This window comes from Sphaerodactylus townsendi, linkage group LG16, assembly GCF_021028975.2.
Source record: "Sphaerodactylus townsendi isolate TG3544 linkage group LG16, MPM_Stown_v2.3, whole genome shotgun sequence".
Taxonomy (NCBI): domain Eukaryota; kingdom Metazoa; phylum Chordata; class Lepidosauria; order Squamata; family Sphaerodactylidae; genus Sphaerodactylus; species Sphaerodactylus townsendi.
Window position 1 is genome coordinate 22847333 of NC_059440.1, and position 27981 is coordinate 22875313.

Genomic DNA, 27981 nt, shown 5'->3' on the forward strand with positions numbered 1-27981 from the left:
CACCTGAATCTATTTTCTTGGGGGGAAATATGTCTAGAGGAGTTTCAGAAGGGAATCGTAAAGAAGAAAAAACAAACAATCCGTGCTTAACAGCCGGAAATCCTGGAGTTGGAAGTCCTAGTATAAAACTTTTTTTTTCTTTTGGCATACAAAGGTTTTGCCCTTTGAACTTGCCAAGGAGGAGAGAAGCAAGAATAGGCAGTGCTGGATTGGCTGGGCAGCATTTCCCACCTGGGACAGATGCCAGTGCATTTATACCTGACAACCAGACACTGCTTCACTTCATGATTGTATTACCACCCCGCAGAATGGAGGCTCTCTGTTTCTCTGGGTGCAAAGTCCAGTTTCTGGCTCTGGTTTGCAAAAATACCTCCTTTTTTGGCATTCGGAGGCTCTCTGGAATGTGCCTGATTGGCAAATTGACCTGCAGCCATACCAGCCTGCAAGTCCGGGTTGCGGCTGGTTCAGCCCGGCCTGCCTCCCTTCTCGGTGCTCTCAGCAGCTCTGGTTCAAAAAGCTTCTCCTCTGGGAGGTTTGCCCAACAGTGTTTTTACTCTGACTTCAACGTACCTCCCAGTGCTGAATTTGTGGCTCGGCCTGTGGGGATATGTTCTCTCTTCAAACTGCCCATCCGGACCTCAGCGGAGGGTCTCGATGCTGCTTTTGTGGGAATCCCCCTTGATACTGGCACTTCCAATCGTCCTGGGGCCAGGTAAGCATGGGTGTGCGTGTATTCTGGGCAAAGGGACATTCATGTTTGCTCAGAGAGCTGTGAACTCTGGGTTCCAGTGTGTGCTCCCCTGCTGAATCCACAGCAGAAAACACCTGTAAACAAGTGCTTGAATCCAGCAGGACAGATCTGCATGATTTCATATGTGCAGGTAATATGAAGAAGAGAAGAAGAGTTGTGGATTTATATCCCACCTTTCTGTCCTGTAAGGAGACTCAAGGTGGCCGACAAGCTCCTTTCCCTCCCTCTTGATAGGCACAGGGCAAGGCACTGTCCACAGAGTAAAGGCTCTGACCGGTTACAAAAATAACCACCCACAAGCTTCTTCAGTGTTCAGAGATTTATTGTTTCAATTCTGCGCAGAAGAGGGAACTCTCCTCTGTTAGCAACAGGGAGGAGGTTCAAAGGGGCTGTTGCTTGTGTAACATAATTTATACCCTCTTACAAACATCCCTCCTTGTCTTCTGACCATTGGCTAGATTTGGAATACGTACACATTTCCATTTGAATCTCCACTCCTCTCCAAAGCCCACCTTGCTTTCTACAATTGGGCGTGTATTCTCTATGTCATCTTGCCCCGTTCAGAGATCTCGGTTGCTATAGTACTTCACCCTTATCTCTGTGTTTGTGAGCTTCTGCTAATTCCTTATCTCCTTGGTGGGGCCCTGTTTTCCCAAATCAAAGCTCAGTGTCAGGCTGCTCTATGAGTTTCGTTTCTTCCAACGAAAGTAAGTTTTTGAAGTGATTGGTACCCAGTGAATTACACTCATATAACTTATATGATTAAATACAATGGCTTAAAACATTATAAACTATATGTTCATATCACTCTCCCCACACAACAGACACCTTGTGAGGTAGGTGGGGCTAGGAGAGTTCCGAAGAACTGTGACTGACCCAAGGTCACTCAGCAGGAACGTAGGAGTGCGGAAACGAATCTGGTTCACCAGGTAGGCCTCTGCCACTCAGGTGGAGGAGTGGGGAATCAAACCCGATTCTCCAGATTAGAATCCACCTGCTCTTAACCACTACACCACACTGGCTCTCTGAGTGTGGATCTGTGCCGTGGCCTTCCCCAAATCAGCAGGATGCAACAATTCAATGTGGCTGGAAGAGCTCATCCCATTTGTGAGTTATTTATTTCACATGGCCTGAGATGACAGAAGTCTGCAGCCCACGGCTCTAAAGAACCAAATACGGCTCTTTGAAAAGAAAGTGGAATGTCTTCATTTAGGCATATTGGAGAGGAAGATGAGATGCTATAATAACCAATAACGGCTATTTACCCCACTAAAGAAACTACATGAAGTGATGGCTTATGTGTGCCTTTTCCACAGGAAGACCAAACCTGGGGCATCGACCCTGCAATCGCATGCTTCCAGAGTCAGGTATCACAAGCAATTGAGCTGTTTTTCTTCCAGGTTTGGTCCTCGGCACATCAGAGCTGAATCAGTGATGGTGAGGAGATTTAACCCAAGCACCAGAACGGATCCTTATCATTCGCTCGTAGTCGCTGATATTGGGGATGTGGACGTCAACCTGTATGACTTGAAGGACAGCTGCGGGCGAATCCGAAAAGCCTTCCAGACGATCGTGGCAAATGGCTGCTTCCCCCTCACGATGGGTACGGATGCTGGCCAGAAATTGATTGGAAAGCAGTCTGGATACCTTGGGGACAAAACTGCCCGATTTAACAAGGACGCCATTCGAGTGGCCAACCAATTTATTTCCAGACAACAGAGATCAGTTTCCCTGGAGAAAATGGCCGCTTTGGGGGGGGGGGAGGTGTCTGTGGCAGTGTACCACGCTGGGGTCCCTCTTCTCCCCCCCCCAAACCCACCATCCTCAGGCTCCACCCTGTCCCCCAAATTTCTAATAGTTTCCCAACCCAAAGTTGGGAACACCCAACCCAAACCCTAGCAGAGCTGAATAAATAATCTATATTTGATTAGCTCAAATCAGTGCGAATATGAAGGGTTTTTTAAATGTTCAGATCCAAAACAGATGTGACATCTAATTCTTGGCCACCTCAAGGACATGGGGTCAATCACAGCTGCGGTGTCCCCATGGGGTGCCAAACGGGTCAGGTTTGTATTGAGACAATGGCATAAAGGGAGAAGGGAGTTCCGCTGACCCGGCACCGTTTTCCTGAGTCGAAACAGCAGCCAGCTGTACTCTTACTCCTTTGACTTGGGGTCTCTGTTGCCAGCAAAACAAGAATGCTGCCATAAGCAAGCCAAAACAAGAATGCTACCATAAGCTGTCCAGGAAGAGAGGCCTTGCTTGAGAGACTAGCATTTTCATGCCATCTGTTCCCTTGCAGGTGGAGACCACACAATAACGTACCCCATTCTTCAGGCCGTTGCAGAAAAGTGAGTCACAATGAGGGGCAGCCACTGTGTAGCTGTGGGCTTGAGATGCTCTGCGTTGCACGCCAAGGGGTGTGTGTGTGTGACATCTAATGTTTGCAAGCAGGAAACCCAGGGACTGAACCAACATATTGTATGTGTTCAGAGACTCAAGGTTGTTCAGTTGTGTGTTGCTATCTACTGCCGTCCCCTAGAAATTGAGTGTTATTCAGGAGTGGAATGAAGTTCAGTGGCTCGCTGTCTCTTACACGCCTGTGGCATCTCTTTCACCTTCTCTTAGGCATGGTCCTGTGGGGCTGGTGCATGTGGATGCCCACACAGACACGGGAGACCAAGCATTAGGAGAAAAGATCTACCATGGGACGCCGTTCCGGCGCTGCGTGGATGAAGGGCTCCTGGACTGCAAACGAGTTGCTCAGATTGGGATCCGAGGCTCCTCCTACTCACAAGATCCTTATCAATATTGCTGGGATCAGGTACCTGTCTCAGATCTTCCAGTTGAGACTGTCCTTAGCGCACTTATGTGCAGACTTATTTGAGGTGCCATCTGTTGGTGCTTAACCTTGCTGCAGCTCAGTGAGGCTCATTTTGAACTATTGATTATTTTGAACTATTAAGTCTACTATCATAACAAAAGTTATACTGAAGGTTAAATTCATGTTTAGGGGAAGCGAACTTTGCAGTGAAGGATGCAGATTCCAGGAGCCAACCATTAGGGGTGCCAGCTCAGGTTTGGGAAATATCTGGAGGTTTGGGGAGAGGGAAGAGGGCAGAGTTTGAGAAGGGGAGGGACCAAACGGATATAATGCCATGGAGTCCACTTTCCAAAGCCTCCATTTTCTCCAGGTGAAGTGGTCATGGTCACTTAGGCAGCAGTTGTAATCTCAGGCAATCTGCAGCCACCAACTGGAGTATGGCAACTCTACCCACGATCCTAGATGGGGAGAAAGCTTCCCTGCAATAAGCACATACAACACCTATTTCTGCCATAGCCTTCTGAGTAGGGATCATGTGCCAAATCTCATCCGCTGTGGGAAGAAATGGCAATTAACAGATGCTACAAGGAAGAGAGGGAAGACCTCATCCCTAAGACGCCAGATGGCCCTGAAGTTTCACTTCAAAAACTTTCGCTTTCTCTCTCTGAGAATATGCTACTGTTGCCAAAGCAGCCAAACTAACTAATCTTGTCAATCGATGCTCGAAACATGAATCTGATGAGAAATGGAATTCTTATTTTTTATATGTATCTGAATTGATTGTGTAAATATTAAGATAATTCAAGCATTAGAAATTAATAGTATCTTATAATTTGAGGAGCAAAATGTCAGGAAGGGTCTTCCTGACATCAAAGGGGTCTCTGTCACGTTAATGGATCTTTGTTTCCCTTTCTCACCTTTCCTTACTTTGTAACGTCCAGAGTTTGGCATTTGTTTACAGATCCAGGGCTTGACACAAAAATACTTTGGGCAAACAAATGACAAAGATTAGAAGATTTTATAAGGTCTCTCCAGTAATCAGAAAATGTTATACTGGGATTCCATTATGTAATATGTACTTAATATAATGGTTGTGCCGTAGCGTTTACTACTTTCTATTACTTTCTTTTTCCTTCTTCAGACCTGTTTAATATTTATTGGAAAATAATTTAAAATTTTTTGTAAAGCTTTCTCTTTCTCATCAGGGCTTCCGAATAGTCTTAGCAGAAGACTGCTGGATGAAGTCGCTGGTTCCTTTGATGGCGGAAGTGAGGGAGCAAATGGGAGACGGGCCTGTCTACATCAGCTTTGATATCGACGGAATCGATCCTGCCTATGCTCCAGGCACTGGGACCCCAGAAATTGCCGGCCTTACTCCTGCCCAGGTAAAAGAGAGACTGCCGTTGCAAATTGATAAGCAGGACATCCTCTGTATAAAAGGAACATCTCAAGGAGGAGAGGAGTTTGGATTTATACCTCACCTTTCTATCCTGTAAGGAGACACAAGGTGGCTTACAAGCTCCTTTCCCTCCTCTCCCCACAACAGCCCTCTTGTGAGGTAGGTGGAGCTGAGAGTTCAGAGAGAACTGTCACTAGCCCAAGGTCAACCAGGAGGAATGAAGGAGTGTGAAAACACATCTGGTTCACAAGATAAGCTTCTGCCACTCAGGTGGAGGAGTGGTTCTCCAGATTAGAATCCACCTGCTCTTAACCACTACACCAGATGTTGTTGAGGTTGCCTTCACAACTTTGAGACTAGACCACCACTGCTACCACCTCCTGTCCCTTCCCAATTTGATAACTTGTCTTCTGTTCCTTTCAAAATAGGCACTGGAGATCATTCGAGGCTGCCGAGGACTTAATATCATTGGTTGTGATCTTGTTGAAGTGGCTCCCATGTATGATCTTACTGGTGAGTGGATGGGTCAGAGTATTCTTCAGTTTCTCCCAACATAAGCATGTCACATATAAAATGTCCCCTCCTTCCCGCAGTAGATATTTATAGATATTTATTACGGCCTTTTGGCCAGCCAGTCCTTGATTGTGAGGGCGATCTAGCTGCGACATCTGTCGCCCCATTGATCGCCAGGGTTGATTCGGCTGATCTGGCTGGCTAGGTGAGTGTCCCCTACCTCCCTCACCGCTCCATGTGCGTCCCTCCCAAAGCTGCGCGCTCAATGGAAGAGGACGACCATCCCAGATAGAAGGAGTGTACCGTTCTTCGGTCAAGGGTATACGATAGCTGCGCTCCCCTGCTAGAACCTCCAAACAAGCTCAAGGTCCTTCCCGCAATCTTTGTGGTAGCACTAAGGGTGCTCAGTCAACACACTGAACTAGAACTTTAAAGGTAAACCGTTCCCCCAGTGATGATCCCTTGCTCCACCCACTTAGCACCAATGTTGGTGTTTTAAAATGCCATTTTGCTTCTATAAGCAAGCAGTTAAATGCTCTAAATCCAGTTTATTGGGGAGGGGGGAATGTCTCTCTTTCAAAGTCTTGCAGCTCTGAGTGGTAAGCTGCAGGAGTGCAGTCAAAGCTCTGCTCACACCCTGAGTTCAATCCCGACGGAAGTCAGTTTCAGGTAGCCAGTCCAAGGTTGACTCAGCCTTCCATTCCTCAAAGATTGGTAAAATACGTACCCAGCTTGCTGGAGTTAAAGTGTAGATGGTTGGGGAGGCATTGGCAAAATAAATATAGTCTGCCCAGTAAATGTTGTGATGTGATGTAACCTCATGGGTCATAATGACCCAGTGCTCACACAGGCTTTACCTTTTTCTTTCTATCTCTGCTCAAAGGTAACACAGCTCTCTTGGGAGCCAATCTGCTCTTCGAAATGTTGTGCGCCCTCCCTGGAGTGAAGTCGACATGAGTCATTCCAAAGAAGTTTCTCATTCATGTAGAGGATGCTGCCAGCATCCAGGTAGACATCTGCAGGGTAGCTGACCTTAGAACATCTCCTGATCCTTGTAACTTTCCTTTTGATAACAGCCGCCTCTTCAGACATCTATGACGTAAGCCCTGACAATCTCAGCTTTTCACAATGTGACTGTTTCTAGTCCTCATTGTTGCAGAGAGAGAAAAAAAAGTTGTGAGCAGCTAGCCTTGAGAAACCAGGTCTGGAGATCTCCAACAATTGCAACTTATCTCAAAGCTATTTTGGAGGGTGGACCATATGGCAATTATGTCACACAGAACTCCCTCCCTAAATTCCACTCTACAACAGCGGCAGGAATTTAGTTGGCAACCCTAATTTCATTTAGTGGCAACCAGCCGTCCCATACTTGGGGCCAGCTGCAGAGCCAATCAAGTTTCCTCAACACAGAATGTAGTATTTTGCACAGCAAGCAATCATGAAAGCGTAGATGAGTCTGGTTTGTTTCCGAACATGCAGGAAATGAGAAAGGAGGCAAAGAAATGCATTACTGCAAAAGGGAACAGGGGAAAAGATCAGTGGTGTCCTACGAGGATTCTTTGCTCCCCACTCAGGAAATTTAGTTTGGAGGTCGCAGTGGGTCAACGGCTGGCAAAAACTTCACAGGCCCGAGCACCAGGATCACCAGCGTCATTGTAAAACTCCACACCACCACGTGGTCACACATTAAAATAGTTTATTTCAGTTGCGAATCTGTAAGTCTTGAAAGCAAAACAAACACACAAAAAATCAGTGCCTGTTCACAAGCCCCCCCCCCCCCCGCCCAAAGAGACAATTTTGCCCAATAAATTATTTATATCCCCCCTTCCCTCGAGTTATCAAAAGTGCAAAATGTTTTTCGTCTTCTCAAACCAATCCTGCCTGGGCGGATTCGGACGAGTTCCCAGCAATGTTTGACAGAAGACAAAATGGACGCTGTAAGGCAGCTACAGGGATTATCACATCTATGTCAAATGAAACAGTAAACGGCACATATGGAATCAAGACGCTAAACCCAATTCCTCCCCTCTGCTTTTTGAAGGGGGTTCACTTCGGATTCTGGGGGGGTTATATGTTTGGGATGCAGACACCGGAAGCACTTTGTTCTTTAGCTTGTGGGATGTGATTACCGAAGCGGTGAGATCGGTTAATTCTACGGATTTGCTATAAATTGGCAGAAGGTACAGCCCTTTTGGCAAAAAAGGAAAAGCGGGCTTGAGTTCCTGAATTCCTGGCAATGGTGCTTCGCTTTGTAAGGTGGGGGAGAAAGCCTCCATTTCCTCTCTTGCCAGGTGAGTTCAAATCAGGCACTCCAAACTGGGCCTGATTCCTCCCTAGCATCACCCCCACTTGTACCCAAAACAGAAAGAGCAATTTGTGCACATGATGTGCAATTAATTGTCAAGGCGGGATGCCCGATTCCTTTGCAGAGTTCTTTGGGCCTCAGCACCCCATAAGGGTCTGCCACTGATTATTGTGATTCAGAACTGTAGCTCTGCTCAGGTAGGGAGTCAGTAACAAATGGTGGTAGCAGCTGCTGCTGCTGCTGGCAGGGTAGAGATATGCTGTAAATGGCAGGGGTGGGGAGGCAGAAGCCCACAGGAGGTGGTCCCCCTGAAGCAGGCTCTGGCAAATCCAGTGGAGAGAGGAGCCTGCTCCATTATGCGAAGAGAAACACCACCATGAGAAATGTTTGCATTGGGGCTACAAGGACCTTCATCTCCCTACTCTGCATAAGCAAGAGCTTCTCCTCTTACTGAACTGCCACTGTGGCAGAAGGCAGGCAGGTAGTCAGTTCCCTTACCCACACTGGTTAGGTCACAAAGTCACATGCTAGCTCCATGCCAGACATCCCTGACAGAGATTGTCTTGATTTTCAGCATTCGGGAGCTTTTACAATCCTTCGCTTGACTACTGTCCTTAGATTCTCCAGGTTCCTCTCCTGGGAAACCTAAAACTGTGAAAACCAAACACATCCGGAAGCTATTCCTGTTATTTGATCCTGGCAGATTATATTATTATTGCGGTATCATTTGCTAAAAGGCCTCTGCAGCTCCTTTGCTGGAAGAGGATCCTACAAATGAGGCATACAAGTGTCCCCTCCTGACGACAAATGGCTCATAGTACCTGGTTCAATTACTTCTCACTGATGCCTATCTGGCTGTGTTTGTTTGGATCTTTACAGAGCCTGAACAGCTGGGTATTGTTTGGGTACTGTTTCAGCTATCTCACAGACTGATGCTTCAAAGCATCTCTTTCTTTCCTGAACTGTATCTTCTTGCTCTCCAGTTTGGCTGTTGAACAGAACTGGCCTAACCTGTTTACAAGGGTATCGGCTGCTGCAGAGGCTGCTCCAGAGCAGTTTAATAAAAACCACCAGAAAGAACTTTACAGCTATATGTCCACACCAGGGGCATGTGTGCTGAGAAAACAGCCTGACCCTGCAATAAAAAGCAAGGTTTTTCTATCACCTTGATAACTGGGCAGCAGTTACATCCTTAACAAGGGACCCGGGGGGGAGGGGGGGTGGCGGCGGCAGATGTATAACCAACTTGACAGATGTGGCAGATACCGCCATGCCTCTTCAAGTATAACTGCATAATTGTTAAGAATTGCACATTACTATTTCACAAAATATAGGGAACTGGAAAGCCCCGCCCCAGTACCTGCCAAATCTGGTTTACACCTGTGAGAAAATGAGGACATAGAATTCTGGTCTTCAGACAGAGAACTGGCTTTAAGTTAAAAAAAATACTCTGCTAGTTACAGTAAGAACTAGCATTGCAGTGGGAATTATTTCACATGCAAACGACATTCAGAAATGCTATCCTACGCCCACATAGTCCACTTTCCCAAACTTATTCCCCCTCCCCACTGCACAGGTGGATTAGTCCAGGGCTGAAAGCCTATCTACTTGCAAAGAATGAAGGTGCAGAGTTCTAGGCTGAACCAATCCAAGCCACAGGAGGGGAGTGCTTCAGTGGCTCCTACATTAAAAACAAAACATCCTGTATTTGCTGATCTTACACAACAAGAACAGGGCCATATTTCATCTCTTATCTTATATGGGAGGGATTTCAGGGCAGTCCAGCAGCTGAGAAATAGACACGCTTGTTTCTCAATCCAAAATTGGCTGAGAGACTGGTTTTTGAAGTATACCGAATGGTGTGATTTCTTTTGGAAAGCGTACAGTAGAGATACCATCTTACCATTCAGTTCAAACAAATATCCGCATCTAGACCAAAGCAGCTGAAACTAAACAAGCTGAGGGCAGAAAAACTTCACAGAAAACTTTTGAAAGCTGGTTAAACCTTACTGGTCAAACTGTAGAGAGAGACGACAGGCTTTCTAAAGTCCCTTGAAATCAAGAGAAGGGGGGTTGAATTACTGCCCTAGAGATGAACCGTTGCTGTTCTGAAAATGGTGCCAGGAGAGCTAGTTGCATTAAGGGATTTTATGTTTTTCTTCCACCTGTTGGGCTCAAACCAGGCGATATCTTGCAATCTAAAGACCGGGTTTTAGGGTTATGGCTGTACATTCTTAAAAATAAAGTGAGACGCAGAGAGCACCCAGGAAGGCCTCAGAATGTACGCTTGAAATGGCTCATGGTCAAAAAGGGTATTCACACCTGGGGTGACCTTCCTGCATTTCCCTCCCTGCTGATGGCTTAGCTGGTGAATTCCATATGTGGGATTTATTGCACAGGGGGCCAGAAGGGCATGCATCAGCCAACCCCCCCCTTTCCCAATCTTGCTACCTTTTGGTACAAAAGGGAGATACCCCCAAACACATTCCAAATCACTTACCACCTAGGGGGGAAGGTGGGAAACCACAAGGTAAGAACTCTTGATACAAGATGCAGAGCGCTCTCTGCAGAACAGGCCCTGTAAGATGCATCGCAGCCTAAGCACGGGAAGAGCAGGACCCCGCAGCCCAACCTGCTTTTAAACAAGGCTCACTTAAGTAAAAACACAAAAACCAAATGATTTTTTTAAAAAAATCAGTACACAGAAGGAGCTCCCATAGCAGCTAAGCCAGAAGTTTCCGCCAACAGTGGAGAAAACCCCAGAGGTGGAACCGAAGCAGGCTGGGAATGCGGGAAAGAGGGTCTGTCACTGGCTACTGTCTGTCTTCGGTTATGTAGCTCCCAAATGTTAGAACCATTTGGTACCAGCGTGGAAGTCAGTGCATTTTTTTTTAATTTCCATCGCTCCTAGGTCAAAAAGACATGGGGAAAGAGGCTTCTAATTCACTGGGCCTAGGAGAGTCTTCTCTAAAAAGCTACCGTCTAGTCGACACAATGCAAATTCCCAGAAAACAAGATGGTTACGGTTGTCCTCTGTCAGAGTCTGCAAGCAGTGATAAGATCCTTTTCTCCAACCCCCTTTTTATTTTCAGTCTAGCGCAGGCCACGATGGGATATAAAACCGCTGTAAGGAACCTTCTAGGAGTCTCTCCATCCATAAGGATAGCCTGTCAAGTTTGCTTTTGACCGAGCCAGGCCGGCTACTGTAAGAGGAGGATTTTCCCCGGCCTTCTGCCAGGTCAGAATCATCACAGTGCCCGTGGGCGTTTGCGTCCTCTTCCGAGGTTTTGCGAGGCTTGAAGAGGCAGAAGTACTTTTTGTGGCCGTTCAGGGCCAGGACGTAGCCCGTGTAGTCACGTTCTAGAAAATGTTTATCGTACTGATTGGGGATTGGTGCAGCATCTTGCGCAAACTCCAGCACGTACTCCAGCCATTCCCGGTGCTTGTCCAGGCTGAGAAAAGAAAAGTGGATGCAGCTGCTCCTGGAGAGTGGGGAGGAGAGGAGAATAAGATGTTGACTGACTGGTCCTCATGAAGAAAGGCAAGAGAGAAGAAACACAAGTCTTAAAAACAAACACACAACATGCAGAAAAGACTCAGGCTGGTCATTATGGGCTTTCCGGGTTGTGTGGCCATGGTCTGGCAAATCTTGTTCCTAACATTTCGCCTGCATCTGTGGCAGTGATGTCACAGTGAGTGGACACACTATGTCCAATGAGAACTAAACATTCCCTTCTCACTAGTCACAATGTGTAACACACTTCTCTCTGTGATACACCTTTGAAGATGCCAGCCACAGATGCAGGTGAAACGTTACAAACAAGATCCTGCAAGGAAACTCAAAGGGGCTTTCAAACTCCTTTCCCTTTCCCCCTCACAACAAACACCCTGTGAGGTAGGTGGGGCTGAGAGAGCTCCGAAGAACTGCGACTAGCCCAAGGTCACCCAGCTGGCGTGTGTTGCAGTGCACAGGCTAATCTGAATTCCCCAGATAAGCCTCCACAGCTCAAGCGGCAGAGCAGGGAATCAAACCTGGTTCCTTCAGGTTAGAGTATACCTGCTCTTAACCACTATGCCACGGCTGCTCCTCTGTGATACACCTCTGAAGAGTGCAAGGAACAGAAAGGAATTCTGCCACATGACTGAAACAGAAGGAAATCTTGGGAGAATCATGTTTTTAATGGGGCTGGGTGTGGATGACTCTCCCCAAGTTCAAATACATAACAATGTGAGAGGGATGTTGCAAATTTGTTCTCAAGCCAGTCAATCTTTCCTCCCATGGCTGGAAAAGAAAATGACTGTGCCTTCTCCATGCTGTGCAATTAACTCATGGGGAGAAACCATCCTGTACCCACCCGGTGAAGGTGTAGACCTCCAGGGCAAACTTCTGAAGCAAAGACGTCTTTGTGGCGTTCGAAAGGATCAGCACCACGTTCATGTGCCCCGGCCTCAGGCGCACCAAGTTGCTCATGTAGGTGATATCTGTTAGTTCCGTCACCTCCACAAACCCCTTCTTGGGAATCCTGAAAGAACAGGAGACATTTTATGGGGTTACTGAAGAACTGCACTTCAGAAGTACAATGAATGTCGTGTATGAGTCGTAGGGAGCCGGAAGCAAGCGAAAAATCAGTCGCCCGACGAGTTGTGGAATTTAAGGATAATGAAGATATGCTCTTTGGAATGCTTAATAGAAGGCGGAGGGGTACAGCTGGCAGGCTGGGAAACTCCTGAGTTTTGGGGGTGGAGCCTAGAGAGGACATGGACTTCAGTGGGGTACAACGGCATAGAGACCACCCTCCAAAGTATTCACTTTCTCCAGTGGAATTGATCTCCGTACTCTGTAACTCTGGGGGATCCCAAGGCCCTTCCTGGAGGCTGGCATTCCAACCCGTGGACTGGCCAAGGCTGGGCAGAGCCACCAAGGGCTGTATCTTCTTGTCCATTTCTTGCCTAGTGCCATTGAAACCTTCCCTGTCTTTGCCCTGGAGAAATCGGAAGAAGTATTCAGAGGGACCTGTTGTCTTTGGTGAAGCCTGTGTCGTTCCTCTCGCTCTTTGAAGGGGGTTCGTCTTTCTTGGGAGGGGGCGAATCTCTCTCATCGCCCGTGTCACTGAAGAACAAAACAAAAAGCAAAAAATTAACATCGATTTGGGATTGGAGATCAAAACGAAAAGAGCCAGAATAGGGGAAGAAGAGTTTGGATTTATATCCCACCTTTCTGTCCTGTAAGGAGACTCAAAGAAGCTTGCAAATTCCTTCCCTTCCTCCTCCCACAACAGACATCTTGTGAGGTGGCAGGGGGAGAGTTCTGAGAGAACTGTGACTGGCCCAAGGTCACTCAGCAGGCTTCATGTGGAGGAGTGGGGAAACAAACCCAGTACTCCAGATAAGAGTCCACCGCTCAGGTGGAGGAGCATGGAATCAAACCCAGTTGTCCCGATTAGAGTCCACTTGCTCTGAATTCCTACACCACACTGGAAGGGGAAGAAGGGGCTGCTTACCTGAAAGCTTGAATAATAACCGTCCCAAAAAGAATGAAGAGCGCTGAGAAGATCAGAGATAAGAGGGGCATCATTTCCCGCCTGCAAGAGATGCCACAAGTGAAGGTCAGCCCACTGGCGTAATGCCCATTGGGCAAGGTGGGCAGCTGCCCAGGGCATCACCTTGTGAGGGGGCATCAAAATGCTGGGTTCGTTTTTGGGTATTTTAGTGGTTTTCCATTTTTGGCCTGCAGGGGGCGCAGTTTTTAGGCTAGCGGCACCAAAATTTCAGCGTATCATCAGGAGTCTGTCCTTATGCTACCCCCCAAGTTTGGTGAAGTTTGGTTCAGGGAGTCCAAAGTTATGGACTCCCAAAGGGGGTGCCCCATCCCCCATTGTTTCCAATGGGAGCTAATAGGAGATGGGGGGGGCTACAGTTTTGAGGGTCCATAACTTTGGCCCCCCTGAACCAAACTGCACCAAACTTGGGGGGTATCATTAGGGCAGTCTTCTGATGAGACCCTGAAAGTTTTGAGACTGTGCCTTCAGAAATGTGCCCCCCACAGCCTGCAACCCCTGTTGACAGCAATGCAGAAAACTCAATGCAGAACAAAGATTCTTGGGCAAATTTCTAGGATGTTCCTGCAGGGGGTGCATTTTTGGATGTATTGGCACCAAAATTTCAGAGTATCATCTGGAGATGATGGCACCCCCCAAGCTTGGTGCAGGTTGGTTCAGGGGGGCCAAAGCTATGGACCCTCAAAACTGTAGCCCCCATCTTCTATTAGCTCCCATTGGAAACAATGGGGGATGGGGCACCCCCTTTGGGAGTCCATAACTTTGGACTCCTTGAACCAAACCTCGCCAAACCTGGGGAGCAGCATAAGGACAGTCTCCTGATGCTATGCTGAAATTTTGGTGCTGATATGTCTCCAAATGCACCCCCTGCAGGCACCAATGTCCTGGTGCAAAAAGAAATTTGGTCGTGGTGGAGTGGCCGCCCGGGGGGGGGGGGGGGCATCCAACTCAGGTTTTGCCCAGGGCTACAGTTTGCCCAGGGCTGCCTCGTTACGCCCCTGGGTCAGCCCAAGATGGGCACCCACAGCTTGCCCCGGCTTGGTCCAGGAACACCCTTTCGCCCGCTACCTGCAGGATAACCATCAAGCTTCCAAAGGAGGGTGAAATGGCGCCAGCTCAGGGATTAGTCCCCTTTTGCGCCTCTGTAGGCACTCGCCTCATAACAACTCCGCTTCCTTCTCTTAATCTCCCAAAAGCTTTGCACCTCTACCTTGACAACTCATCTCGGTTGCTTTCTTGGGCAAAGGCTCTCAACTTCTCCACTCCTTTCCTATCCAGCCTGATTTTTGCAAATGAGGCCAGAGGTGCAAGAAGATGCCTGCTCAGTGGGGACTTCTACTAAGCTCTCCCCCATCCAAGCCAAACAGGAAAGCAGGCCGGAGGTTTGGCAGGGACGAGGCGAGAGATGCTCTCCTAGTGACAACTTGGAGCAAGTGTTGTAGAAATAGCTATTGCTGATTAATGGCTCCCCCGAACCTCCCCACCTCAAACACTTCTAATTCTAACATAGCTTTGCGATCCACAAAGCTGAGACCCTTTGGTCTTTAATTTAGGTACTTCTCAAGGCAACGGAGCTCCAATTTTTCCTTCCAGCCCCTCCCATGCTGCTTAAATATCTTGGGCCATTTTCTGGATTGTGCAGCAAAGATGAAATTCGAAAGCAGCATTGGAATTTGAACACAGAACCCATACCAGTTGCTATGGAAGAAGCCGTCCCAGCTTTCCGAGAGATAGTCAAAGGCAGAATAGATCCAGCGGAGAAAGAAAACCTGAGCCGGAAGAGGAAAAACATTATTAGCGCCCCAAAGTGCACTCTCCTCTCTGGATACACAACTACAGAGAAAACTTTTGGTTATAAAAAGAGTTTGGAAGAGTTTGGATTTATATCCCCCCTTTCTCTCCTGTAAGGAGACTCAAAGGGGCTTACAATCTCCTGTGAGGTGAGTGGGGCTGAGAGAGCTCCAAAGAACTGTGACTAACCCAAGATCACCCAGCTGGCATGCGTTGGAGTGCACAAGCTAATCTGGTTCCGCAGATAAGCCTCTGCACCTCAAGTGGCAGAGCGGGGAATCAAACCTGGTTCTTCAGATTAGAGTGCACCTGCTCTTAACCTCTATACCACACTGGCTCTCAATACCATCTCAATGATGAGGACTTAGCAGTGGCTACTATTGCACTTGTTGGGCAGCACAGCAAATATGCCACATACGGAGTTGTGAACCCATTAACTCATCCTTGGCTGCAGAATCTAGAGCTTTTGGGAGGGGAATTCATAGGGCCACCATCCCTGCCCCGAGGGCCCTCTCCCAATTACATTCACCGATGTTGGAACTGTCAGTGTGACTCACAGGAGCAAGCTCGTCATTCAAGTCTGCCAGGACGGTATCGGAAGAGAGAAATCCAGGGTTTGTCCTTAACTGGTCCAACATATCCAGAAGGATGAAGTTGTCTTCTTTGCTGCCACTCCAGGAATTGTCCAGAGCTTTATAGACCACCCGGCCAGCGTTGTTGCGCCTCTCCAAGATGACCACCTGGACCAGAGACAAAAGAGCAGACATGGGGAAGGCTACATGCACTGAAAAACCACTAAAGGAAACAGCCAGGGGCAAAGGAGAAAATCATTATCAGTCCCCCATCAAAACCCAGCAACACAGGGTAAGTTCTTTAATGGGGTGGGGGAGCCTCAAGTTTTGGAGTGTTCATGGATCGCACTGCCTGGAACAGGAGCTTGCAGGAATCCTTAGTCCAAGACAGAAGAGGAAGAAATGATACATTGGGTTTGCTGTGGCCTCTCGGATAATTAAAGACTCGCTCCTAGAATCCCTAGAATGCTTTGATTATGTGTTCCTGCATTGCAGGGGGTTGGACTTGATGGTCCTTGTGGTCTCTTCCAACCCTATGACTCTATGATTCTATTCCATCCTAGTGGCAATGATAGCCTGGCCAACCTTACAAGAGTGACTATAATAATCTATGTGAAGCATTCTGAAGACTGGAAATACAGTATTAATACTTAGTACAATAAATAATAACAATAATAGCTGGCGTTGGAAAGCGCTGTCAAGTCACAGTTGACTTACGGCAAGCCAGTAGGGTTTTCAAGGCAAGAGACTTCAGAGGTGGTTTGCCATTGCCTGCCTCTGCATAGCAACCCCAGACTTCCTCACTGGTTTCCCATCCAAATGCTAGTCACAGGCCACCTGCCTTAGCTTCCTAGATCTGACCAGATCAGCCCAGCCTGGACCAGATGAGTTCGTTACTGAAGCATTAGTCTCATGGCACAGTGTGTGGTTCCCTTTCTATTTGATGTTATTTATAAGCTTGCTTGCTTGCTTGCTTGCTTGCTTGCTTGCTTGCTTATTTATTTATTTATTTATTTTATTTTATTTTTCAATTTCTATACCGCCCGATCCCCGAAGGGCTCCGGCCAGTGAACAACACAATTCAAAGAACATTAAGCAGGAGCAAATCATACACAATACACTAATACATAAGCTCCATCCTATTAATCATCAAAACATCCTATAAACTCATATGAAACAGCGGATAACAATTAATAAATAAATAAACAAGAAACGTCCAGAAAACCCCAATTAAAACCTACCCCAAGAAGGGGGACGGCAGGCCCCTCAATATGAGGGGACCCTGATGTAACAGTGCCAGGGCAAAGAGCAGTGAGGGGGCACCATATCAGCGGCTGGACACTCCGAAGGCCTGGTGGAACAACACGGTCTTACAAGCCCTGTGGAATTCACTGAGGTCCCGCAGGGCCCGGACAGTTGGAGGAAGGGTGTTCCACCAGGCCGGGGCCAGTGCTGTAAAAGTCCTGGCCCGTGTGGAGGCCAGCCGCATCATTGAGGGGCCGGGGACCATCAGTAGATTGGCCTCTGCTGCGCGCAGAGGCTGAGTAGGGACATATGGGGTAATGCGGTCCCGAAGGTACGAGGGTCCCAGGCCGCGTAATGCCTTGAAGGTCAAAACCCACACCTTGAAGATGATTCGGAAGTCAACCGGGAGCCAAAAGACACAGGGCAAGTTGAGCTAAACGTTTAAAAACAAAACTGAAGAGTGAGTGTGAGTCAGCTGGGCTGGGCAGACAAGCAGAATACTCACAGCAGACTTCCCCCAGGACCTGTCGTCATCTGGTAGTAAGCTCTGGACAAACTCCTGCTGGCTGTTCCAATAGATATGGACGAACCTCAGGGTGTCTTTGGTGTTCGCCGTGGCAAAGGCCAGAAATGCTTCGTAGCTCGCCGCAAACTTGTCAACCTCGCCAGTAATCAGGACCACACAGTACCTGTAATCCCCATCGAGAAGAGATTCAAGATCTCCCAAGAGAAATGAAAGACTGGTATCCTTGAAAGAGCTGAGTCGGAGGCAGTTGGATATCAAGGGAAGTTCGATCCCTTCCATGAGCAACCAAACTGGGCTTGGAAGCAGAACTACTTGTGAAGCTGCCTGACGGACTGAGGCCCCTTCCACACATGCACAATAATGCACTTTCAGTTTACTTTCACAATTGTTTGCAAATGGATTTTGCTATTCCGCACACTAAAATCTAGCTGCAAAGTGGATTGAAAGTGGATTATTCTACATGTGTGGAAGGGGCCAGAGTCAGATCACTGCTCTGTCAAGGTCAGTATTGTCTGCTCTGGCAGGCAGCAGCACTCTGGGGTCTAAGAGGATTTTCACGTCACTTACAGCCTGATCTTTTTATTGAACTTGCGATGCCAGGAACTGAACTGGAAATCTCTACCATTGAACCACCGCACCTCCCAACTACCAAGTCCCCATTTAGGTCAAGAAATGGTTTAAGGAGCCACTAAATATAAAGCTAAATAAAAGGGCCTTATGGGTCAAAAAAAAATGTCCCGTAGGACTGCTCTGTGTATTGTAATTGTGATATTGTGTGCTTAAGGTAGGCTATTATGACCATTTACAAGTACAGTTGATTTTGACTTGTAATAAATACATATGTGTTTTTGATATTTAGCAGTTTTATATTTACTGCTCCCTTAAACAATTCCTTGACTTTTTTAGGTACTTAATTTCTAGTTTTGTAGGGTTTCATTTGTTACTCTTTTTTGTTTGTGCGTATCAAGTTACCATTCAAGCAACCCAGGATGGTCCTTTGGTTAGCCCTGCAGGGAGGGGACAAAGCTCTTTTTAGCAGCAAAGTTCTGAGAAAGCCTGGAGGCCATTTTTCTCAGCATTTCTGTCCAATTGCCCCGGGTGTAGAATGGCATCAGCAGAGACCTACACTCTTGAAAGCCAGACAGTTCCCATTCTCAGTGCTGAACGACTCTTGACACATATCCACTGAATTCTGGGAAGCCTAGAGGACAGTACAACACGAGCTTGGAAAACCAGTCCTGAGCGGTGAAGTTCTTGAGAACAGCCCTCTCCTTTGATGAAAACACACACTTAAGATGAAAACACACACACACACACACACACTCAAATGCAGACGCTTCATAAACTTGCTACGCGGAGCTGTCCCTGCCAGGTGTCTTACTTGCGCTGCCGGTGTGATTTTTTCACCGGACACAGCTCTTCGAACAGCTTCTGGCTGGTGAGCCGAGACGCCATCAGGAACTTGTTCTGGGAAAGGAAATCATCAATCAGCTGCTTCTTCATACTCCGGGCCTGGAAGAAAGGAAAATTGGTAAAGACCGGTCGAGACTGGAAGAGGGGGACAGTGACCAATTAAGAAACTTTGGTTGTGCCTTTTAACAGATTTAAATACTCCTTTTTTTATTGCTGACAGGTCACTGCAGTCTTTATCGTAACCTCATAAGGTTTGGAAGGCAAGAGAGGCTGAGAGGTGGCTTGACATGGCCTGCCCCAGCTTAGTGACTCTGGTATTCCTTGGCAGTCTCCAATCCAAGCACAAATCACAGCCAACCTTGCTTGGTCTCTGAGATCTACATTGCTACAGTCAAAGCTCTGTTTACAACCCAGTTTCGATCCTGATGGAAGCTGGGTTCAGGAAGCTGGCTCAAGGTTGACTCAGCCTTCCATCCTTCCGAGATAATAATAACAATGACGACCTATTGATGGTCAGAACTGATTGATGTTCAAAAGTTATACACAGTCATGCTTTAACATCACAACCTGCACAGCTTGCCGTTCATTACTTTGCAACCCCCACTTCTTAGGGAGGGGCGAGGCCTTCTACATATCTGCCAGTTCAACATATATCATCACACATTTGGCTCGTGAAAGCGTCCACTACGATAAAGGCAGATCTTTCAGGAGCCACGAGACTCTTGGATTTCGACTCCAATGTGGAGCAATACCTGGACGACATCGGCAGGTTTGTCAATCTGTTCCTTGAAGACCATCATGGTGGGCGTGTAGACGTTGATGTTGTACTGGCTGGACAGCTCTTCGGTCCCTCGGAGACCAACATACACGTATCCAAAGGACAAGTAGTCCCTGTACGCAAAGGCAGTCAGCTGGAAGGAATGACATGCAAACATGGGCTAATGCAAAACCTTTTGGGGCTCCAATACATGGATGAAAGGGTTGGCTGCTTTTCTGGTCTTATGTAGATGTTGACACAGAAAAGGGAAGGAAACCCCAGGCAGAGTTTGGAATTTGCATAGTTTGGATTGTGTTTTTTTTAAAAAAAACACCATATACACACACTTTCAAACTGCATTACTGATGATAGAGGATGCAAAAAGAATGCAGAACTCTAGGCTGTGACGCACTCCCAGTGTGGCCCTTTGTGCCCTTCACCCCAAATCACACTTTGACATGAACCAAGGTTTGTGAACACCAGCCAAATGAACTGCTGGATGTGGGGCAAGCAGCGGGAGGGGAAAGAGGGGAGGCATAAAGGAGGGCCTGGAAGCTGATCTGTTCCTAGTCCATGGTGATATTAGGGAAGGCCTCTTTGGGATTTCTGGCATCTTTAGCCCTAAAGATCACATCTCTCAGTTCCAAAAAGGAAGTCAAAAAGGTCACTATTCCTATATTAAAAGGCAGCCCCTCTTGCTCCCTGAAGGTGGCGTCATGAAGCTATACTGAACGATGAAACTCTTTTTACCTTATACAACAGTGGAACAAGAGGCATGTGGTCAAACAGAAGCACGTGTGGCTTGTTCTCTTTCTTCCAGTTTGACAGGAATCTGATGTAGTTTTTATCTGTAATCTTTAACATAAAACAGAAATATCAGTTTCCAAACACTGAGGGGAGAGGAAGGCCTGATTCAGTACAAGCAAAATTATGTGTGGAAGTATTTCTGGGTCAGCATGGTGTAGGGGTTAAAAGCAGGTGGATTCTAATCTGGAGAACCAGGTTTGATTCCCCCACACCTGCACCTGAGTGGCAGAGGCTTATCAGGTGAACCAGATGTGTTTCCACACTCCTACGTTCCTGCTGGGTGACCTTGGGCTGGTCACAATTCTCTCTGAACTCTCTCAGCCCCACCTACCTTGCAAGGTGTCAACTGTGGGGAGAGGAGGGGAAAGGAGCTTGTAAGTCACCTTGAGGAAAGAGAGGTGAGGTATAAATCCAACTCTTCTTCTTCTTCTCATAAGGACTAAATTAATCTATGGAATTCTCTGCCACTAGATGAAATGACAGCCACTACTCAGGTTGCTTTAAAAAGGGACTAGACAAATTTGTGGAGGCCCATCCAGAGATAAATGAAGCCTTCTTGTTTAAAAGCAGTTTAAATACTGGATTCTGGGAGAGAGAGCAGAGGAGAGATCTGTTGCCCTCACCCGGGCACGTGAACTTCTTCAAGATGCCTGGATAACGGCCACAGAAAACCAGCAGCTAGACTCAATGGACCTTTCGGCCTGATTCAGCAGGGAAGTGCCTATTAGCAGCCTCAAAGAGCAAACAGCTTAATGCAAATTACCTTCTCCACAAGGTTCCCAGGAAGAAGATTCTCTACAAACTGGCACAGATTCTCCCGCACGACCGCATTGTGGAAAAAGGTTATCCTCCCATTGATGAGTCCCAGGATTGAGGGGGTGCTGTGGGCTCCTAGGTGGTGTGCCAGGCGCCTTTCATAGCCAGCATGAATGACGCCAATTCCCACTCCTGAGAGAGGCAAGCGAGGCCAGTCACAAAAGACGTCCCAGAAAAAGCCAGACTGGGTTTGTTATCTCGGCTGAGCTCTTAACAGAGGCATCTCTCGAAAAACATCGAGACTGGAAAGCTGGGATTACACCCTACATTGCAAGATCTGATAGGTTCAAAGGAAAGAGACTGCAGGGAAAAGATTATTGCATGAACCACGGCTGCCACTCAAGACATTGTAGCTGCCAGGGCATCACCCGCCTCTCTGCTTTACATAAGTTCAGCTACACAAATAGGAAAATGTTCCCGATTTGCATTTTCCCCCCCAGGTCTTTCTGTCCCTCTTGGGGCGTGTGTGTGTGTTGGTAGGGAACAAAAACAAAGAATGTTGCAACACCTCAGAACCCTGGCAATGGGGCACAGCAGTCCCTTACACTTCATAAATCGGTGGCAAGTTGATAGCAAAAAAACCCACATCGTTTTAAGTACACCATCCATCAGTCGCGTAGCTATAGTAGCGACATCCAGGGACAAATGCCCTGGGGGCCCCCCTGGTGAGTCACAGGGGGGGCCCAGAAAATCGCCACCACACTTCTGACCCACCCACCACACAACCCCTGACAGGCCTCAGCTGGTCGGGCAGAGCGAGAGGGGGTGAGCCGGCTGGGCTGGCGGCCGACCCTGAGGCTGGAGCCTCGACTGTGCGGCACCGGCTCAGGTAAGTGGGTGCCGGGGGGGTGGGGGGGGGGTTCGTAGCTACCATGGGACACGAAGGATGCGTAGATACCATGGGGCGCAGGGAGCACCATTTTGCCCTGGGCGCCATTTTCCCCTGCTACGCCTCTGCCATCCGTGCACGCAAAGGATCGCAAACAGGCATTTTCAGTGGCTGCCCCTCAGACTCTTCCTCCTCTTGAGAGACTGAGCAAATCAAGAGCCTGCGTGTCACTTGGCAGAAACACAAGATGTTCTGGAGGCAAAGGATAAGACAGCCAGGAAACGCAAGCGTTAAACCCAATCAAACGAGCTGGCCCTGCTCCTTCTCTTACCGAGCGCTTCCAACTCATGCACCACCTCCTTCCAGACAGGCTCAATGTGAATGCAGCTGAAGCACCAGTCGGATGTGATTTTGATGAGGTAGGGCTTCCTGAAGCTGTCGGGCACGATCTCGTTGACGTAGTGCGAGAAGTGCAGCAGGTACTTCTCGTCCGAGGAGTCCCGGCGGTCCGAGTTGAAGGGGAAATGGAAAAAGGATTCGTCGAAATAGAAACTTTCGTGGAAGTGGTGGAACTGGCGCTGCTGGTGCTGCTGCTGCTGGGGGTAGCCCTGGTTCTCCCCCACGTCACCGTAGCGGTCGAAATTTAATCTCTTCTCCTCGTTGGAAAGGAGCTGGCCAGAGTGGAAAAAAAGGCACTCTGTTAGCCTGGATCTCTGGTAAAGACTCTGAATTCGGATAGTATAAGCTAAACATGTCTTTATAGTTGTCCCAACAGCTCAATTCATACTGGCCTTTCCTTCACAGTAGAAAGCCCCAAAGAGGAAAATAAAAACCCCAACACCCAGTGAGAATTTCCCATAGGAGATAATGGAGAACCATGAAGGAGATAATGGAGAACCATGAAGAACCTGGCATATTTCCGGGGCCGGCTCCAACGAAAGTCAGCTCCATCCCATCCCACAGTGGACAAGGATGGGGGATTTTTTACCCACTAAAGGTGTTAAACAAGGCTATTAATGGAGATCGTTAATTCATAAAATCACCATAACTTGGAAGCACCTTGACTGCTTATAACACACACAGATGTTAAATATCCCTGGTATTCACAGTCAGTTACAGGTGTTAACTAGCTTTGCAAAACTGATGAATGGCCTTAATACTTTCCTTGATCAGAGCTGATTTTTCACAATTATTTTTTATAAAAAGAAGAGTTGGTTACGTTCCTACTTTCCTCTAACTTTAAGGAGTCCAAAGAGAAGAAGAGTTTGAATTTATATGCCCTCTCTTTTTCTCCTGTAGGAGACTCAAAGGAGCTTACAATCTCCTTTCCCTTTCCCTCACAACCTGTGAGAGAGCTCCGAAGGACTAGGCCAAGGTCACCCAGCTGGCATGTGTTGAAGTGCACAAGCTAATCTAGTTCACCAGATTAGCCTCCACAGCTCAAGTGGCAGAGCGGGGAATCAAACCCGGATCACCAGATTAGAGTCCACCTGCTCTTCACCACTACACCATGCTGGTTTTATTCTGTACTCTGCAAGGGTCCTGTGACCCTGCTACCTGTTTTTTTCCAGATGCGCATGCCATTTCCGAACGGGGCCTACTGCACTGCATCTTTATTAGCTGGCTCTGGTCCATTGGAATAAAACTATGTTAATGGTTGAGGTGCCTCTGGACTCCTGCTTATTTTTAACTAGGACAATTCTCCCTCCCGCCCCCCAACCTCCCGCACCCACCCGAGCATTTAATACCTCATAGGCCTTGCTAATTTGTATGAACTTATCTTGCGCTCCAGGGTCCTTGTTTTTATCAGGATGCCTGAAATACAAGCACAAACGAGAAAGAGTCAGCAGTCTGATCCGAGGCTGCCAGATTTAAGTTCAGTCTTGGTGCTGCTGCGGGGGACCACAGAGGCAGAACTGACATTATGCAAAGCTTAATCTCTTTGAGGTTCGAACGGGGCTTATTATTGGGGGCTTATTTCCTGTGCTTCGAGCATTGCGCACAGGAGAAAAACCACTCTTTGAGAGGAGTTAATTTCATATGCAGATGGCTGACTGGAGGCAGAAAACAGAGACAGGGAATAAGAACTACCTCTGGGCAAAAAAAAGAAAGCCTTGCGTAGTTCCCTTATTGTGTCTGAGACCCAAACAGATTTTGCCTACTCATTTCTCTGTGGCTATTGACAGCTGCATGGGCTTGAACCACAGTTTGGTTTTTCTTTTTAACGCCCCCAGAAATGCCAATTACTGTGTTAGAAGCAAGGTAATGCCATATCAGAGCATCATACCGTCTTGCTCAATACCGTCTATTCTGACCGGCAGTGGCTCTTTGGGAGAGAGCCCTTCCCCAGTTCCTGCTACTGGTGACTGTTTCACGCCGATGACACCCACGCCGATGACACCCAGCTATTTCTATTGATGGACAGCCACCCATCTTCCACCATGGAAAAACTGGCCAAATGCTTGGGAGCCATGGTGGAGTGGCCCAGTGGAAAAGGCCTTGTGGAACAGCTCTGTTTTACAAGCCCTGCGGAACTGAGACAGGCTCTGCAGGGCCTGGATGCTACCAGGAAGAGCATTCCACCAGGCTGCAGTTTAGGACTCCTTCTCTTTCAAAACTCCAAAGCCTCTCCCTGTCCTTATGTTAGCCGGTCTTCCCACAATCAAAGCATTTTGCCCCCCACAGGTGAACATAACAAGACAGCAAATGCTGACAGGCCTTGCAAGCAACAGGCTGCCGGTTTTTATCCCAGAAGCTAGAACAAATTATACTTCTCAACTCACGTACCATTCCCGGGCAAGCTTTTTATATGCTTTTTTAATGTCTGCCTGGCTGGCCAACTTGCTGACTCCCAGGATTCGATATGGGTCAAAGTCGACAGCAGATAAGATTTGCAAGGCCAGGATGAGAAACAAAACCAGAACCAGGGAGATGCTTAACCTTTTCATTTCCATGTTGCTTTCCTTCAGAGAACCTGCGAAGAAGTTTTCCCACAAGTTTAACAGGAAAGGGGTGAAAGTAGGAACCACATATGTTAGTTGTTAGTTTATTACAATCAACTGACCCATACAAGCAACCGTGTATGAATTACAAATATGGTACAACGTGAATCAACTAAATAATAAATAATTTCTGTAAATTAGAATAATGGAATTAGAAGAGACCACAAGGGCATCAAGTCCAACCTCCTGCCATGCAGGAACACAATCAAAGCACTCCTGACATATATTCATCCAGCCTCTGTTTAAAAACCTCAAAAGAAGGAGACTCCACCACTCTCCAAGGCAGTGAATTCTACTGTTGAACAGCCCTGACAGTCAGAAAGTAAAATGAATAAACTATTAATACAGGAAGTCAGCTTCTAGGGTTCCCTGATTTTTAATTCCGAATACCTTTGCCAAAAATTTTGCTACCTCCAGTGTGATCCTGAAGTTCTTGTCTTCTAATGGATAGTAAATGCAAAACTGTCCTGAACTTCCTCTAAGATTTGTCAATAGGGGAAGAAGCCTTTGTTGGCAACACATACGGAAAAGAGTGGCAGTCAGTTCCATAGGTCCCCTCCCGCTTCCCTTCCCCATCTTGGCCACAACTTCCTCAGGAATTTAGCAATGGATGCTATGCTAGACAATGTTAAAAGGAGACAAATTCAGAAGACAGGTTTATCAACGGCAGTTCAGAGGCTGCGTTTCTGAATACTATGAAAGGGGCCTAAACCAGCTCCTTTTATTAGTGTGCAAAACTATCAAAAGTGCAAAACTAGAAAGTTTTGATGCAAATATCAATGAAGTTAGGAACCAACTGTAGACTGACAAGGGAGCAGCAAATCTCATTCCAAACCCAAATATGAATACAAATTTAGCCAGTGGGGCACAGAAGATGTAACAGCTGGACTCATGTTCAAATGTTACAAATGAAGAAATGTAATAAACCAATTTCTTGAAGCCTGGGGAGTGGGGAGGGGCAGTGATTCCTAGAAACCAGTCAATATACTGTGAGGTGACACCGTGAAAAAACGTTTTAGGTGCGAACCACACATTTCTAAACAAGAGCAACTAGGGACTTCTTGTACCCTGAAAAGTCACATGGCAGGCTGGGTCTACAGAGGCTGAAAAACTACGAGGCAGAATGGAGTAGAAACTTCCAGTGCCAGAGTAGGACTGGGAGATCAGGATTCAAATCCTGACACTAATATGAAACTTGATGGGTGAATGTGTGCCAGTTGCACATTCCCAGAAGGGGTGTGAGCAGAGGCAGGTAATGGCAAACCACCTCTGAAAGCTTCTTACCCTGAAATTCCTATAGACTAGGCCAACTGATGTGAGAAAGCATTTCAGGTGTTTGATTGATCTGCATCAATATCCGCCCCTTCCCCTGCTTCGTCTGAAAGGAGTAGTGAGAACAGACCACATCATCTTTCAGAATTAAACACCACTTTTCTAGAGTTTGCATTTTAAGGACACTGTAAAGGTGGTCAGGATAAAGCACTATACATCTAAGCTGAAAGGTAACATGAGAGCAGGTACAAAATCACAAGAGGGACATTTATGCCCGACACTGGTACAGAAGCGAGAAAGCATGAAGTGGGATGCCATGCCACCTGATCAGCAAGACGCACACCACAAAACATGACATAAAATGATAGAATCTGGATATTTCCTGGGAGGAATATCACGATTAGGGACCTGTTCATCACACAATTACTTGAATACGCCATGGAATTTATACGGAGACATATTTCAGAACAGAAACATTTATTCTGCAATCTTGTCAACCACTGAAAAATCCTTGAGTATCTGCTAGAGAGCCCTGCAGGTTTGCAAAGCACATTTTCTTGTACACAACCAGTCAACAGAGTATTCTGGCTAGACACGCAAGGCTTTGCTCTACCACCACTGACATTATCAATAAACTTCAAAGAAGCTGCAGGGCTCTTCAAACTAGTTTGAAAACTGTAGAATCATAGAGTTGGAAGAGACCACAAGGGCCATCAAGTCCAACCTCCTGCCATGCAGGAACACACAATCAAAGCACTCCCGACACATGGGCATCCAGCCTCTGTTTAAAAACCTCCAAAGAAGGAGACTCCACCACTCTCCAAGGCAGTGAATTTTACTGTCAAACAGCATGTGCTTTGAACACTAAGGCCACCACAGAAAGTCACTTTACTCAAAATGTAAAAAAGCAGTCAAATAAGATTACTCCAAAGTCAGGTCCAACAGGAGGGGTATAAGGAGAACCTCTTTGGTTACAGGCAGTCTACCACTGAGTTCCAGGTGCTAAACTGTCAGATAATCTACTGTTCTGGGCTCGGAGACTAGTTTCATGCTACATATATTATCTGGCTGCTTAGCAATGGAACTCAGTGGTAGACTGCCTGTAACCAGGGAGGTTCTTCTAGTACCTCTTCTTCACAACTGCCCGAGCTACCCATGGACATGCTTCACTCTCCCTGGAACTAGATACATGTAAAAAGCTGGAAAAGGCTTCAAGCCCAGCTCCTAAACATGCCCCTTTCTACCCAGGATGCTCCCTCATGTATCAGTGCTTCCCAACGTGCAAATGGTTCTCACCAGAGGGGCACCCCCCTGCAGACAGGCCTTCCTATAGCCACTAGGTATCGTTGCCTGCCCTCCTCTTCACCCCTTGAATTGATCCTGAGGAGGAAGGACTCACCCCCCGCCCCCAGGTCACAATATTTTAACAGCCGCCTCCCCGTTCCCAACAGCTCACGAAGGGCTCACAATACCCACCCTGTTTGCTCCTCTCTCCCCGGTCCCCCCTTCCGGCATGGAGGCCCGCCCCTCGCCGCCGTCACCATAGAGACGGCGCTACGAATCCCTCATTTCCGCCCGGCGCCGGAATAGAAAACAAAGCT

General features: G+C 47.4%; 2 protein-coding genes across 4 annotated transcripts; one reads left to right on the forward strand and one right to left on the reverse strand.

Annotated features, from left to right (window-relative positions):
- The first annotated feature begins 308 nt into the window (after nt 1-308).
- Nucleotides 309-7191, forward strand: AGMAT (agmatinase). Its single transcript, XM_048518805.1, has 7 exons — nt 309-712; nt 2152-2354; nt 3054-3102; nt 3380-3575; nt 4781-4960; nt 5403-5487; nt 6371-7191. The coding sequence occupies exons 1-7, from the start codon at nt 309-311 to the stop codon at nt 6442-6444; spliced, it is 1191 nt and encodes a 396-aa protein (XP_048374762.1). The 3' UTR covers nt 6445-7191.
- On the reverse strand, nt 7167-27885 carry DNAJC16 (DnaJ heat shock protein family (Hsp40) member C16). Of its 3 annotated transcripts, none has more exons than XM_048518798.1 (15): nt 27857-27885; nt 24894-25080; nt 23855-23921; nt 22438-22777; nt 21225-21409; nt 20405-20509; nt 19650-19808; nt 18866-18996; nt 17464-17647; nt 15699-15881; nt 15043-15119; nt 13294-13374; nt 12807-12902; nt 12148-12315; nt 7167-11274 (listed from the first exon to the last, which is right to left on the reverse strand). In XM_048518798.1, the coding sequence occupies exons 2-15, from the start codon at nt 25058-25060 to the stop codon at nt 10881-10883; spliced, it is 2337 nt and encodes a 778-aa protein (XP_048374755.1). In that variant the 5' UTR covers nt 25061-25080; nt 27857-27885; the 3' UTR covers nt 7167-10880. The 3 variants fall into 3 exon arrangements, with proteins under 3 accessions (XP_048374755.1, XP_048374754.1, XP_048374756.1); XM_048518797.1 differs by lacking the exon at nt 27857-27885 and adding an exon at nt 27677-27773; XM_048518799.1 differs by lacking the exons at nt 23855-23921; nt 24894-25080.
- Nucleotides 27886-27981: the final 96 nt, after the last annotated feature.

Coding starts and splice junctions, on each gene's coding strand:
- DNAJC16 (XM_048518798.1), bottom strand. CDS start 25,060: ATGGAAATGAAAAGGTTAAGCATCTCCCTGGTTCTGGTTTTGTTTCTC. Junction 20,510..21,224: donor CTGGGAACCTTGTGGAGAAG/GTAATTTGCATT, acceptor TTTATGTTAAAG/ATTACAGATAAAAACTACAT. Junction 12,316..12,806: donor GGCTTCACCAAAGACAACAG/GTCCCTCTGAAT, acceptor CTGTTCTTTCAG/GATTCCCAAGAAGGGGTTTG.
- AGMAT (XM_048518805.1), top strand. CDS start 309: ATGGAGGCTCTCTGTTTCTCTGGGTGCAAAGTCCAGTTTCTGGCTCTG. Junction 3,576..4,780: donor ATCAATATTGCTGGGATCAG/GTACCTGTCTCA, acceptor CTTTCTCATCAG/GGCTTCCGAATAGTCTTAGC. Junction 4,961..5,402: donor CCGGCCTTACTCCTGCCCAG/GTAAAAGAGAGA, acceptor CTTTCAAAATAG/GCACTGGAGATCATTCGAGG.